The sequence below is a fragment of the Brachionichthys hirsutus genome, chromosome 5 (assembly GCF_040956055.1).
Source record: "Brachionichthys hirsutus isolate HB-005 chromosome 5, CSIRO-AGI_Bhir_v1, whole genome shotgun sequence".
Taxonomy (NCBI): domain Eukaryota; kingdom Metazoa; phylum Chordata; class Actinopteri; order Lophiiformes; family Brachionichthyidae; genus Brachionichthys; species Brachionichthys hirsutus.
In genome coordinates, this window is record NC_090901.1 from 13837123 (window position 1) to 13853537 (window position 16415).

Sequence of the window (16415 nt, forward strand, 5' to 3'; positions counted from 1 at the left end):
TGTGGCCATTCTGTGAGGAGTTTGCATGTTCTCCCCGTGTCTGCGTGGGTTCTCTCCGGGTTCTCCGGCTTCCTCCCACCTCCAAAGACACGCAGCCTAGGCTGATTGGTGACACTAAATTGCCCGTAGGTGTGAGTGTGTGTGTGGCTGGTTGTACGTCTCTGTGTTGCCCTGCGATGAACTGGCGGCTTGTCCAGGGTGTCCCCTGCCTCTCGCCCATTGACTGCTGGGATTGGCTCCAGCTTGGCCCGCGACCCGATAGCGGAATAAGCGGTTAGAAAATGAAATGAAATGAAATGAATTGTAGATGTCTATTTCTAGAAGTGAAACTTCAATAAACCATGAATTATTCTCAAAGTGTCTAAAATCTGAAATGCATTGCATATTAATTACTCCCTTAAACAATAAACATGTTTAAATGAAAGCCGTCTGATTTTGGCTGCCGTAGTTCTGATTCTGTTAGAAGTTCTGATCGACCCAAATACAATCACTAAAGGAAGTGAAAACACAAATCAAGCAAGACAGAGTTAAAAAATGATATGAAAACTACATGTTAGAAAAGGTTTCAAAAAGGTTTTGTCAAACAAGCAATTTAATAAATTTAAATATTGTGACAAATCACAACTAAACGTATCTGTCAACACTTAACTCCAGCTAATGCTCTATTTACCGCAGTGATGCTGGGTCAGCATTAACCCTGTGCATTAATGGGACATTGATGTGAAGAGAACTGCATCATGGGAAGCCCTCAGCAGTCTAAGCCTATTGCAGTCGAGTTAAGGACAAGCTTTATTTGTACGTGAAGGGAATGTTTTAAGCCTGCTCTTTACTGCAGAGAGGGCGCCTGCTTCCTGGACTGAACCTGGAAGGTGGTTCTACAGGACAGGACTCTAAGTTGGGTTCTGTGTTTCCCTGCAGGTCTTTCCCTGCTAATCCTGTAAAGTGCCTTGAGATGACTTTATGTTGTGATCTGGCGCTATATAAATAAAACTGAACTGAATTGATAACTGAAGATTCTGCTTTTGGGGACTTGCTGCCCTCCATCAGGAAGCAACAATTAAACCTAGCCAGGTGCAGCCTGATAGAAGCCAGTAGAGCATATTAAAGTACAGTCGATGTCTGAGGTGTCCACCCCCTGCGGTGAAAGGTGCCCAGGGTTCCTGAAGAGAACCAGTGACCTGGTTCTGATCGGGCTGTGTTGGGCTTTTGGAGCACATCTTATGCGGTTGTGAAGGATTGTCTCTAAGGCCTTCCAAACCAATCTGAATAAAGCGTACTGCCTCTTCATAACGTACACATTCATGGGGGTGAAGGAAGAGGGATGTCAGGAACCCATCACCTAAATCTTGCACGTAACGCTTTTCAAATTGGTCGTGTGTTGTGGTGGATCGAGTGATTGTTGTGAAAATGAATAATTTCTTGTTAAACAAACTACAGTAATACCTCGATATACGAGTAGAATTCGTTCGTGGACCGATCTCGTAACTCAAATCAATTGTATGTCAGATCATTCTTTTCCATATACCGAAACTTTATTCACTGATCGTACCTTACAGGTACACTTGCATAAACTTAGACATGATAGTTCTGCCTTTGGAAGGCTTTGTGTTCTTGATAGAATCCTTCTGTTTGAGGATTGTACATATCGTTGGTGTACTCTGCTCGTACTGCCGTGTCCCAATCCTCGGTTTGCAAGTGTCTTGGAATATTCGTATGTTTAGGTGTACATTCTTATGAAACATATAAAGATATTGGGGCACCGCACGAGAAACGGAATAATTAACTGAATTCTATATCGCTTCTGAAGTGATGCCAGATTTCTGCAGTGAAGAGATGAATTCAAGCACTGGCCCTCACAACCAGCCTTTAAAACTGCACGTAGACAAAACAACTCCTGCTGTGACCCGCAACAGGATAAGTGGTTTTAATTAAGACAATGATTGAACAAAACTCATATCATTTCATCAACAACTACCAAGACAACACAACACAAACGCTTCGAACATGAGCAAAGATGTGATTTAGTGACTGGGAGAAAGACAGAATCCCTGTGACAGATGTAAAAGTAGCTCTGCCAGACTTTAGTATTATTATAGTCTAGTATTTTTCAGTATATTGTTCGGGTAGCTAATACTCTGATGTCACCATGGCAGCATTAGTTTCTAAGACTCAACAAAACAGCTCATTGTGTGCACCTGACAAACCCCGCCCCCAAAATAACAACACTGCAGATTATGACCGCTCATAATTTTAATTATTAACAAGTATAGGTGTTCTGTATAGATTCTGTGCGTGCAAGGCAACGATAAACATGACAATAGAAAATCAATTCTCCCCTGGAGTGGCTCAGGTCACCGACGACACAGGGAGCTGAACACAGACCCTTCTGCGCGAGCACCCTGAGAGTTTGATAGGTCCTTTGTTGTCTCACTATATTCAGACATACATTCCGGACATCATCTTGTCCTCCGGTGATGTGGCGTGCATTTATTAAATACTAACCCTATTCTAATTCTGCTAATGTAGGAACCACTGATAGAGCTGAGAGCGGTGGATGCCCCCGATGGGCCACCTTTGTGCTTTGGGTCAAACACAACGCAGGATGGAAACTTTCAATTAGGGGACGGACATGAATATGCATGAATATTCATTCCATTGATGAACAGTTATAGATTCTTGCATATTTAGTGAACACGAAGGGAAACAAATCAAAGACAAGAAGTGACATTAATGTCTTGGTATGTTATTTAAACTATTAATGCCGTCGCTGACATACAGAGAAATAAAATATCATGAAGTCAAGCATTGTTTGATAAAAACAAACATTTCATTACAAAGAATGATAGTTAATGGTTGGAATTGAAAAAACATTTTTTTGAGGAAATACTTAATCTCATATTTTATATTGTGTTAACTTTTTCATGTTTTGTGATAAAAATGCAAAGCCTGCTGCATTCACACGGAATCATTCTTTAACTGATCCTGAAGACAAGGACAATAGAAAATGCTGAAGCATGTTGGACAAGGCAGCAGTTCAGGATGTCAATATTATAGAATAAGATCACAGTGCTGGTTCTAATAAACTCCACACAGTCTGCAGCACCAACAGAATCATGCGGTCCAATGTCGTAGTTTTGTTGTTCTGGCTTTAATAGCTGTTTAGTCTCGACTTCTATGAATAAGGCTGGAACTGCAAAAAAGTCAAAGACAAAGTGGGTCGCTGTTTGTTTTCAGTGTTCAGCGTTCCGGTTGGCCCGTTTACATGACAGCTTCAAAAGTTTCTTCAAATGGCTCTTTTTTTGGGGGGGGCTCTAACACAACTAAAGGATAAAACGGTTGCAATGGAAAGACCCCCTAAACTTTCTGATCAGTTTGTAATCGTTCATTTAAACCTCGGGGAAATATAGTGGTTGTTACAGACACGTCTAACGTCCCTTTAGTTATCTGGAGAGTCCTAATAATACAACACACCTGACTATAACGCCATCGTGTAGACTAAACGGCGAGTTTAGTTCGGTGTACCGTGGAGGACTTTATTTTGGGCTGGGTCGCTGTCGTCAGGTGTGAGATAGAGCTCGGTAGAGTGGAAAGGTGAGCTCAGACTGAATGTTAGATTCTGTTGGGCGGTTTCAATATGAGCAAAAAAACTACCGCCTGATGATCCAGCGCCATCATGATCAATATCTGGACAGGAGATAAAATAGTCTGTAGAAAAATATCTGCTATTGTGCTAGTTTTGTTGGCGCAGTGTGAAGCTGTGGACGCAGTGTCCCTGGAGACGTGTGGTCAGGCTGCGTCCGGCTACGTCGCTACACTTCCTGGTTGTCGACACAATCAACCCAGCAGTCAGGTCCAACACAAATCAAGCCTTGCATGAACTAAACATTTATGATTGTGCACTGACAAGAAAAAAAACAAAAAAACGCATCTTCTGGCTCACAGGAAATGTGATGGAGCGTCCTTCTTCTCTATCGGATCCACGCTCCTCTCAGACCGGTGGCGTCACGGACCTCTGCTCCCTCTTCCAGGTGTCTCTCATGGAAGTGGGTAATAGGTGCTTTTCATTTCGGAGGTCCAATGGCTATGCCTTTGTTGTGTGCTGTTCAGACACTGCCTGTCCTCCCTCCTGGGGCGTGTTTCTCAAATCCACTGTGGCTGAATCTGTTCTAGGGGCATTATCCCTTTGGGACCTAGGACTCACTGGAGGGCTTTCTGGAGATACATACACATCTGGGATTGTGCTAAGGATCTTTTCCTGGGATGGTGAAGATGCTGGCATTTGTTCTCGAGTTTGGCCAAATGTTGAGACCGTGTTGGGACTCTTTTTCTGAGATGTAGAGGTAACAAGAGGGTTTGGCAGGGATTGGGTCGGTGCTGGACGACTTTCCAGGTGGGACAGAGCTTTATCAGGACTCAAGAGTGACGGAGCCTGAGCTGTAAAGGAGGGACAGCCTGATTTTGAGGTTTCATCCACTCCTGGAGGGGGGTGCTTGGTTTGAGCTGGTGTCCTGTCTGCCGTCAGCTGCTCTTTCTGTTTCCCTGTGTCGCTGGCTGGGTGGATGAAGAGAAGACAGGGAGATGGGTGATTATATTGAGACTGCAGGAAGACACAATAAAAGTGAGGTTAACAGCGTGACTGACAGACCCCTGTGAGCTCTGTGTGCTTCTTCTAGGGTGGAAGGATCTTTGGTCCAGCGAGGCAGATCTGCTCTATTGCCCCGGTTCCGGATGGGTGACCTCTGTAACACTGTCTTCAGCTCTGACAAGGACACAGAGGCGTGCAAATTCAGAGGCAGAGTATTGCTAGTATTAGTAAATGCTAAGTTAATGTCATTCAAGTTATCTAACTAGTTAAATGTAGTGGGATTAGTATTGCTAACTAGTGGTCTAAAGTGGGGTTCGTATCACTAACTAGTGGTCTGAAGTGGGATTAGTAGTGCTAACTAGTGATCTAAAGTGTGGTTAGCATCACTAACTAGTGGTCTAAAGTGTGGTTAGCATCACTAACTAGTGGTCTAAAGTGGGGTTAGTATCACTAACTAGTGTTTGGAAGTGGGATTAGTATCACTAACTAGTGGTCTAAAGTGGGATTAGTATCGCTAACTAGTGGTCTAAAGTGGGGTTAGTATCACTAACTAGTGTTCGGAAGTGGGGTTAGTATCACTAACTAGTGGCCAAAAGTGGAATTTGTATTGCTAACTAGTGGTCTGAAGTGGGATTAGTAGCACTAACTAGTGGTCTAAAGTGGGATTAGTAGTGCTAACTAGTTGTCTAATGTGGGGTTAGTATCACTAAATAGTGATCTAAAGTGGGGTTAGTATCACTAACTAGTGGCCTAAAGTGGAATTTGTATCGCTAACTAGTGGTCTAAAGTGGGGTTAGTATCACTAACTAGTGGCCTAAAGTGGAATTTGTATCGCTAACTAGTGGTCTATAGTGGGATTAGTAGCGCTTACTAGTGGCCTAAATTGGAATTTGTATCGCTAACTAGTGGTCTAAAGTGGGATTAGTATCGCTTACTAGTGGCCTAAATTGGAATTTGTATCGCTAACTAGTGGTCTAAAGTGGGGTTAGTATCACTAACTAGTGGCCAAAAGTGGAATTTGTATCGCTAACTAGTGGTCTATAGTGGGATTAGTAGCGCTTACTAGTGGCCTAAATTGGAATTTGTATCGCTAACTAGTGGTCTAAAGTGGGGTTAGTATCACTAACTAGTGGCCAAAAGTGGAATTTGTATCGCTAACTTGTGGTCTATAGTGGGATTAGTAGCGCTTACTAGTGGCCTAAATTGGAATTTGTATCGCTAACTAGTGGTCTAAAGTGGTCATCTCACCTTGTGTCATGGCCATGGCGTCCTCATGGACAGACACAGCTCTGCGTTGTGGAAGAGGCTTCGTGTAATGATGTGACTTCGGAAGACTCTCTGGAAGTATGGACACACACACACACACACACACACACACACACACGCGCACACACACACACACGCACACGCACACTGTCTCAGCTTATTGACCTTCCAATATTTAGCAGACACTAACACTCCCACGCCGTCTATAATTAAACCCTGTTCTTGAACAAACCATTTTTAAATATTATTTGACGTGATATTGCTTGTGTAAATCCATCGTGCGACAGCCTCAGCGATGCCTATGTGCTCATTATAAGGCCAGTCACTGTGATGGATTCACCAGTGTGCACGTTGATCACAAGTCTCCAGACCGGATTTGGATGAATTACTGACCATCTGTTGCTGACTGGGCTTTCTCACAGCGATCCTGCAGGCCAGCGCCCCTCCATGGAGATGGGGCCAACTGAAGCTGTTCTGTCCTGGGGGGTGAGACTGCACCCTGCACACCATCCTCACTGCTGTTCTAGGGACAGAGATCAGCAGGCGCTCAATGGGACTCCACCATGAATGCATTCAATCTTGTATGACTCCTAATGACCCCCCCAATCTTTTTGGATGCTGTAGATTGTGCTGCTGTAGAATTGGGTCAGGTGACTTGAGTTCACGTCACACTTCCCAAAATGCAACATGTGCACTGACCAATGAAAAATGGGCATCATTGTTTCCTTTATTTTGCCTTTCAATGTTGCACATCTTGATTTGCACAGGGCATTTCTTCTTTAGTGCTCCTGCAGTGACTAAATAACTGGCTTGTACAATGCTGCCATCCTCTGGCTTGCACTTGTTACTGCACATCATTTTTAATTCACAATGCCATCCATCCATCCATCCATCCATCCACCCACCCATTGACCCATCCATTCATCTTCTTGTAGGCGACCTCAATTGTCTCTCCCACAGTCGGTTTAGCTTTAGCTGTCTTGTGGCTCACGGGTGTTGCTGGAGCCCATCCCAGCTGACTGCAGGTGAGAGGCCGGGTCCACCCGGAATGTGTCACCAGTGCATCGTGGGGCCACGACCACTCACGCACACACTCCCACCTACGGACAATTTGGGGTGATCAATTCACCTAAGCTGTATGATTTGTGAGGAAACCGAAGAACCTGGAGAGAACCCACTCAGACACGGACAGAACATAGAAACTCCACACAGAAAGGAATCAAACACAGAACCTTCTTGCTGTGAGACAACAGCGCAGCTCCCTGCTCTGTGCCACCCCATTCACAATACACAAGTGAATAGTATGAATTATATCTAAAAGATTTAAGTATATGGGTACCTACACTGATGTAACAGTTAGCTAAAGCTGGAGTGGCAGAGGGGATGTATTATACATCCCCTCTGCCACTCCAGCTTTAGCTAACTGTTGCATCAGTGTATATATATATTGTAGCGTCCGTCGGAGCGGAACAATATATATACTCCAATTTCTTTAGATCATGAAGTTTAATCATAAGGAAACTATCTGTAGCATCAAGTTGCTCACAGGATAAAAAAAGGATAAACTGAAGCAAACACTTCATCACAGGTTAGATACCTCTGCCAGGGAGGAAACAATTTGTAGTTGTAAGATAGTAAAAAAACAAAGTCTGTAGTGTCTGCCTTGAGCCGGACCCAAGCCCGGATAAATGCAGAGGGTTGAGCCAGGAATGGCATCCGGCGTAAAAAACCTTGGCAGAATTAAGCATGCAATCGACTGGGACTTTGATTTGCTGTGGCGACCCCTGACGGGACAAGCCCAAAGAGGAAGGAGAAGAAGTAAATTAATTTCATTAAACTTTACGGGAGGGGTGGGCATTAAATGGTAGATTTGATTTTGAATAGGAACGTATTTTAATGTTTATCTGTCCCTATACTGGGTACATTATACCTGTGCTTTCACCTCCACTGGGCTGCCATCATGGGTGTGAGGTCTGAGCTGAACTCTTTCTCCTGTGCAGCTGGAAGGAGGAGCGGAGGATGGACGGACTCCCCCTCCGGCAGCCGGGATTGGAATAGGAGGCTTAGTAGCAATGGCAGGTTTTGGTGGAAGGGGGCCAGCTGGGCGCTCGGGGAGGGTGAGCTTTTGGTGAAGACAAGGTTCTGGTCGAATAGGGTCCAGAGCTTTCATAGGGGGCCTTGGGTCTGCTGCAAACAAATCAGAATCAGAATCAGTTTATTGCCATTGTCAATGAGGGTTCAGAGACTAGGAATTTTACTCGGTGAGGTTGTGCAACATGTAACAGTAATGACAATATTAAATACTAGCTACAGCGCTATGCTGTAGCGTACGCCCTAGAATAGACTAAGTTACAAGAAACATATGAACCAAAAAACCACCACCATGTCTTGTCATGGACATGCGCAAACCAAAAAAAACAACCGAAGAGGAAAAGATAAAGAACATTCCCCGAATCAATGCTGCGGAAAAACGGCACCTTCAGGATCAGCACTGGACAACTCCATATGTAGTTGGCTCTATATGGAGCTGTCCAGTGCTGAAGTTCACCCTCAGGATCAGCACTGGACAGCTCCATAGGTAGTTATGCTTCTGTACATGTAGCAAATATCAAATTTAGAATGAGGCTACATTCAAAAAACAATGTAATATTAAAACTATTTGGCATGTATTTATAAAACATTTAATTCAGAATTCATATATAAATAACTTGAACCTGTTTTCATTGAATTGTTTTTCACACTTTGGTTCCATGATTCTTTGGAATTATTCCTTAATTAGGCCCATAGTTTATGGATTGTTTGCTTTTTAAATTCAGGTTAGGGTTAGGATTAGCTGTTAATTAGGCCCATAGTTTAATAAATGGGTTGCTTGCTTGCATAGTTCTGACTGGAAATTGACACCATAGACAGTAATGTATTTAAATACTTTTAGCAATGAACAACATGTTTAAAAGGATGAACATAGCTCAACATCAGACCCTTACCTGATGAAGTAGACATTGTTCTGGGGTTATGGTATGTGGGATGTGGTTTAGGGTTGTCCAGGATGGTACCTGAGAGACAGATGGTAGACAGCAGATAGCAGGACAGCAATAAGAACCCAAGGGTGCATGAGTGAATGGAATATGAAGACTGGCCAACTGAAAGCATTTTAATAAAATTATACAGCTGTAATTGATGGAACTAATTATTTTTACCGAACAAACTAAATTTCAGAGACAAGGAACTGGAAGAGAAGAAATCTGGACTCTCGACTAGCAATCTGAAAGATGTCCATACTAAATTAATCTGTCACAATGCGCGTTCTATGTAGCTATTCCCCACAACTCACTTTACTTTTATGATAGGAGAAACATACATGTGGATCAATGTTTATTTAACGTCAAAAAGACCAAAGGTGAGTTCTGATTTTCCTGTAAGTCATTAATGTGACGCAACAGTAAAAACATAAAATGGGTTTTTCATAAAAGTACTCAGATATTAAATGAAACATTAGCAGCTGAGGTTGAGGTTCCTCGTACATTAATGGTTTCAGCTTACCTTCAGAATTGGCTTTTCTCAGCTCTTCATCTTTATTCTACAACACAATATGACATAACATTTAATCAACAACTTGTTTTTGTACTTTGTAATGGTCAAATCCTTCCATTCTATAATAATATAGTTCATGAAAATTGATGGCTTATATATTTTTTAAACTTTGCTCTTAGTTTTTTGTTCATAAATTCCTCAAAGCATGTTTCCTTTGAAATACAAATTGTCAATTTATACATTTTGTCCATTCCTCCTGTTAATCATGATGCCGCTGTAATGAGCGGGAACTTCAGCAGCCAAATGATCACAGCTGGAAACCATCATTTAATAATAAACGTGTTTTAATGTTAATGTAGGTCAGGTGCTAAAACTACATCTGATACTTCAACTTCATCTGGTCCTTAGACTTCTTGACATTAAAATGACAGCGCCATAACCGGTCCACTGGCTTGTACTCTGGACTTAATGGGTGTGATGTCATCACTGATAAGTTGAAACCAGCATGTTTGTTTCAAAAGTACAATTTTATCCAAATCTGATCATGGTATAGAGCGACCACTATAGATAATATACTGATCATAAATATATGAATTTATAGAAATATACATACAGCACTCATTATTTTATTACCTGACATAACATGCCAGGTCATATGACAAAGGGCAGATCAGGAGGTGTCACAACGTCTCAGAGCACAAATACACTTCTGACCAAGCTCATAGGTGTGCTGTACATACATTACATAAAAAAACCAATGGCCATGCCCATCAGACCTTACTCCCGCACATCTTACCTGGCTGGTCTTGGTGTCTGCAGGTGGAGTTTTTGCCACGCCGATTCTATGTAGCATTGCCTGAAGCCTTTGTTCAAAACTAGATGTGCTCTCAGACGCATGTTTCTGAAATATGATACATGACCATTTAGAGCAGTATTCACACACACACACACACACACACACACAGAAGCAGCGGTGGAAATAGCTCCAAATCGTACCTCTGTGGAAATGCAAGATGGACAGACATTATGGAGGTGTGACATTTTTGAATGATATATAACATATATATAACATATATGTCTCAACTGTTACGCCTCCCACCTCTTTAGCTCATCGAACACTAGCTAGCTATTTAGCATTCACACAGTACAGCGGTGTTGTTCAGACACTGTTGTGTGAGAACAATAGTCATTGTAGAGAAGTGAAAGTGTCAGCACCATTTAATAATATGCCTATCAAAATAACTTGAGGTACTATAAATGTAAAAATCAACCCTTTGTGCTTCTCGTATTATTCTGGAAATGCATGTTATACTAAATTGACCAGGACAGCATGGAGAGGTAAAACAGTGAAGGGCATCAATAGAATTTGACCAGGAATAGACCAGAAAACAGCAGAAAGCCCAAGATACATCAAGCATGCTCACAAAATAACTAGAAATACTGTATACCATCGCAAATGGCAGTCCTGTTAATACACAGTGTTTAGATATTTACTGCGCTCAAATAGAAACCTGCTCCTATCAGATGAACTGATGTGTATTACCAGACTGACCTTGCTGTGGGTGTCATCTTTGTCTTCAGGTTCTAAACCTGTCAGCAGTATTAGACTCTGGCTTTTCCCCTCCCTCAGCGACCTCTTGGTTACCCTCAGTCTCCTCTCTCCATATGGAGTCCCTCCCAAATTCTCCTGTTCCGTTTGAGGAGAAGTGACCCCTGGAACAAAGACAGCCTCTTCCTCCAGGTTGGGCAGCATCGTAGTAGAGGTGATGTCATGGCTTGTTGTGATGGAGCGGCGAGTGGGAATGGTCTCATTGGGAGTTGTCGCTGTTGTTAATGCAGGTGCCATCATTCCCCGTACATCGTCTGCGAGATGCTGGCTGGTAGCAATGGTTCCTTCTGTGGTGGTTGCATCATTAGAAAGGTTAGCATCCTCCACTGACATTGCCTCTCTCCCCTTCTCTCTCTCCCTCTCTCTCTCCCTTTCTTTGGCCTCACGGAGGGGTCGAATGAGGTCTGCAATGGAGGTCCTTTTGACCTTCACCCCATTTCCTCCTCCTTCTCCCCCTCCTGCTTTGGGGGCTCGAGTAGCTCGAGCCTTCTTGAAGGCGAAGAAGTCACCAAACTTTTTCTTGATGTTTTTGGTGGGAGGTGTGGTGGAGGTGATGGTGACAGACGAGGGGTGAGGAGGAGTGGAGGATGTAGACAGGAGTGGTATCTCAGTGGAGGGAAAGGGTGTGTCAGTAGATGGGACAGGTGTGGTAACAGTAACGATGGTAGAAGTGATGTCAGACAAAGATGAAAAGGAGGTTAAAGCTGACGGGGTGTAACTTGACTCTGTGGGAGTGGCCTGGACAGGGTTTGACTCTTCCCACTGGCATTTTCTGCAGCAGGGAGACAGCAGAAAAAGCAACAGACAAGAAGAGACACTCAATACTACAACTACTGCTACAAGACAGAAGGCATGCTCAGTTCAGGTGCACGACAAGAATGCTCATGCAAACAGCACACAAACCAAAAACCTGATCATTCTGTTGGTCTGTCACTCTGATGGAAGCTTTGTTCTGGACCAACATACTGACATCACTACCGGTCAGAAATATGGCCTGGATAGGCCTCTAGCGCTTCAGTCTAGGTAAGTCCTGACCTGAATGACAATGAACAGCCGGGTTGATCCTGTAATTCAGTTCAAAGTTGCAAGATGGACAGACATTACACAACAGCGCTCAATCTAAAGGTAGATGTCCATTATATTTGCAAGGATCAGTTCTTCTTCCGGTCTTTGTAGAGGACGGACATGTTTCTATTTGCTCCCCCTCCTGTCTGCCTGTCTGTGGCAACCTCTGTCTCTGTCTCATCTCATCTGTCTGCTGACTTTCTTGGAACCGCTGCCTGCTGCGCTCATGTCAACTAAAATAATGGACTTGATTACTTGGTCTCTTAGTGAGATTGATCATATTTTTCTATCGAGGAACAGCATCCCGGGGGAAACGACATGTCCAGATGGGACCTTCGCGGCAGGCTACTTGAGGGACGCCTGGGACAAGTGGAGAGTTGTCTGTCTCGCAGTCCTATCTGTAGAGGACATTAAAGATATTTGGCTATTTGGCTTATTGGTGGTGGGGCATCTGCTAATTGGGCTGGGAGTTGCCCTGGTGTACCGGAAAGTCTCTAAGACGCTGGCTTTCAAAGTTTGTGGTAAACGGACTATGGATCTAAAAGTGCTTTATGGGGCTTTGGGCGACCGTGTGATGGCTTGGATAGAGAACCTGAGCCGCAAGCTCAGGGATCGATCCATGGAGGAATGGCAGAGAATGGATACCATCTTACGCCAACAGGTAGCACTGTATCGGCAGATCTATGGACTTGGCACAGGCTTGGAGGGACTGAAGTCTCACCTTGGCTCCCAAAATGAGGAATAACTCGAAAAGAGAGTCCGGACACCCCACGGAGGAAGCTCATTTCAGCCGCTTGTACCCGCAACCTGGTTTTTTCGGTCACGACCCAAAGCTCGTTACCACACGTAAGAGTAGGAACGAAGATCGACCGGTAAATGGAGAGCTTTGCCTTTCGGCTCAGCTCCCTCTTCACCATGACGGTGAAGAGGGAGTGTGTGTGTGTGTGTGTGTGTGTGTGTGTGTTAGTTAAACTTACAGTGCATAGTCAGGTATGATTTTCTTGGTGAAGAACTCCTCTACTCCTTCATCCACTCTGCCCATCCCCTCACTGCTCTCATTTTCTGTCCTTGAAACATCCTGTAACATGAAATTGAATATACGAATAGTGGTACATCTCACATTTGTTGATTGACTATCTATTATGTTATTCTATATTTAAGCAAAAACAATTACACTTTCTCTGACTTTCTCTTCATGTACATTGTTGCCGTTCAGTTATCAAACTATTATTTCAATGTACTGTATTTTCCGGACTATAAGTCAAACTTTTTTTCATAGTTTGGCTGGTCCTGCGACTTATACTTATACTCAGGTGTGACTTATTTATGTTTTTTTTCTTCCTTATGAGGCATTGATTGACTAATGCGATGTATAGTCCGGAAAATACAGAAGTCGCTTCACAGCATAGGCGGAGTTTCCGGGGGCATTTCCCCCCTACATATATATATTCAGGGGTGGGGCTTCTTCCCACTGGCCCCCTGGAATATGCTCCCCCACCTCCCACCCTGCATGTGGAAGAAATGAAGAGGACCTGTATGGAAGCAAACCTTCTGCTGACCAGATTACAGTTTTTGTCCATTGGTTTGGCTCCTTTCTCAAAACAGAAATTCCATTCTCAAAACTCCAAGATCATTTGGCAGGGTCTTGTGACAGTTCTTCACAACAGCATAGCACATTGTAAAAGTAAAACCTGTTCAATTGTGTTATCACTAAATTCTATTCTCATAGAATGAGTCAGTGCTATAGGAACACCTGATAGGAAGCAACACAAGCATGAATGAAGGTTGTAGGTATTGTGTCGGACAGTTCTCCTCAGCAGCAGATAGGCAGTGTCTGTCCAAAGAAGGCCGAAGCTATAGCAACCTCTGAGCCGTCTCCTCCTCCATTCCTCCAGCATCTTCCTCCCCTCTAGGATTGTATTAAATAACTCCATTAAACACTCTACGGCTACCTCTCCTAGACACTTCCACATCTGCCTTCCCATTCTTCATCCTCTTCATTGCCTTTCTTATCTTGTCTCATGCTAATCTTTGGCACGTCCTGGTCCACAACAGGTACTTCAACTCTCCATTGTTCTCTCTCATTTTCCTCATTCATTAATTCCTCAAAATAATCCTTCCATCTTCCTAGCACACTACATGTACACCATGGCTCATTATCTCCTTTCTACCACCATCTGTCCTTCTAGGTTCCTGTCCTGAACACCAAACTTGTCCATCACTTCTTCATCTCCTCCATTTCCTTCACCAACATGTCCATTGAGGTCTGCTCCAATCTCGACTCTCTCACTGCTAGGATGCTCTGAACCACTTCATCAAGTCACTCCAGAACTTCTCCTTCTCCTCTGACTCACCTTCTACCTGTGGAGCGTAAGAACTTCTCCTTCTCCTCTAACTCACCTCCTACCTGTGGAGCGTAAGAACTTCTCCTTCTCCTCTAACTCACCTCCTACCTGTGGAGCGTAAGAACTTCTCCTTCTCCTCTAACTCACCTCCTACCTGTGGAGCGTACCCACTAACAATATTCAACATGACACCCTCAATCTCCCGCTTCAAACTCATCAGTCTATCCGACACTCAATTCTCCTCTAGAACACTCTGCACAAACTCTTCTTTCAAGATAACCCCTCCTCCATTCCTCTTTCCTCTCCTCCATTATAAAACAACTTGTATCCTGCTCCTAAGCTTTTAGCCTTGCTTCCTTTCCACCTGCTCTCCTCGACACACAACACATCAACCTTTCTCCTCCTCATCTGTCTTTGACCCACAGTAATCTAATTTCCAGCAGCGTCCCATGGGTTAACAACACTGCTGGTGGTCGTTGATAACGTTGTATGTGATCAAAAATGCCTGAGCCGTGATCTGGAGCGTAGATGTTAATGAAACAAAAGGTGAATTCCTGTCTTGGTGCTCTTACAACTGAAGCTCTGCCTGTCACAAGCTCTGTGCTGGAGATGATGTTGACATCCAACCTTGGAGAGAAGAGGATGGCAACACCAGCAGAGAAATGACGTGAGAGGACATGCTGTCCATTTCACCACATAGCCCAGTCGATCTCATTCTCTGTGTCTGTTTCCTGCAGGAAACCTACATCTAATTTTTTTATTGATGATTATTTCTGATATTGCTTCCCTCTTCTGTTGATCCTCCCTCCATTGATGTTCAATGACCCGAAAGGGCTGAGAGAAAGAAATGATGTAAACAGGTCGAGACAGGAAGAGGAAAGACACGCAGTGCAACACAATCATCATGTTCTTATTTTTGAACTCTTAATCTCTTAAATCCTTTTCCTTTGTGGGTCATCAGGATCTTTCTGAGACTTGTCACATGTTTGTTTTAACCTGCGACGTTTTTTCCCAACTCTGACTTTCTTCAGGGTCAACATCCTCTCCATGAATACTCAGAGACTTTGACAGATTTTCCAAAGGATTCCTCCAAGCAGTTATTAATTTCTTCCAGGTCTGCACGGTGCTGTGTGTCTGTTAGAGACACGGTCAGAATCACTGTCATAATCCATTTCCCTCTCTTCGTCCTCAACAGCAGCCCCCTCTACCTCACCTGGCTCTGCCCCTTCACCTTTTCAGCAGGAGCCTGGCTCTGCTCACCATCTTCCCAAAGCGCTGGAGCTCCCGCTCCAAGGCTTCATTCGGGTGACCCGGGTGGAGGTCGCAGGGACCCCTGAAGGTAGAACCCGTCAAGATCAGCAACGCTACAAACCTCTCCCCTCTCAAAAACACAACCACCCCTCTTGTGGCGTGTCCCACCCGGTGCCAGACAGCCATGAGAACCGCTTCTACCGGGCCAGCTGGGTCGGGTTGGACCCGTACGCCATGCCTCAAAGACAGGGACGGCGTCTCCGAGGACGCCATAACCGCCGCCAACAGACCGACTGTCTGCAGAAACGGAACCACAACAAGCAAACTACACTGAAAAACAAGAACCAGCACCACCCACACTCTCCCACACTGACTCCCAGCATGCAGTCAGAGAGAGGGAGACAGGTAGCGAGCACGAGAGAGAGAGAGAGAGAGGTAGCGAGCGAGAAAGAGAGACAGGTAGAGAGAGAGACAGTTAGCGAGCAAGAGAGAGAGAGAGAGCGAAAGCAAGGGAGGGAGACAGGTAGCAAGCAAGAGAGAGACAGACTGGTAGAGAGAGAGCAAGGGAGGGAGACAGGTAGCGAGCGAGAGAGAGGGACAGACAGGTAGAGAGAGAGGGAGGGAGAGAGAGAGGGAGATCAACACTGGAACACCACTCCCAAGTGCATCAGCCTTTTCTCACACAGTGAGCAGGAATACATGGAGCGAGAGAATGTAAAGATCCAGAATGCTACCATGCTAGGATGGATGGATAATTATTAAT

The 16415-nt window shown here is 44.2% G+C and overlaps 1 protein-coding gene across 1 annotated transcript in view; it reads right to left on the reverse strand.

Annotated features, from left to right (window-relative positions):
• Positions 1-4081: 4081 nt before the first annotated feature.
• Positions 4082-16415, reverse strand: part of LOC137893559 (capping protein, Arp2/3 and myosin-I linker protein 2-like) — a 37185-nt gene continuing 24851 nt past the window's right edge. Inside the window, 10 exon segments of the mRNA XM_068738968.1 lie at positions 4082-4589; positions 4591-4759; positions 5834-5923; positions 6245-6374; positions 7782-8038; positions 8836-8904; positions 9392-9428; positions 10179-10283; positions 10935-11763; positions 13034-13134. Coding sequence (XP_068595069.1) covers positions 4082-4589; positions 4591-4759; positions 5834-5923; positions 6245-6374; positions 7782-8038; positions 8836-8904; positions 9392-9428; positions 10179-10283; positions 10935-11763; positions 13034-13134 — 2295 coding nt within the window.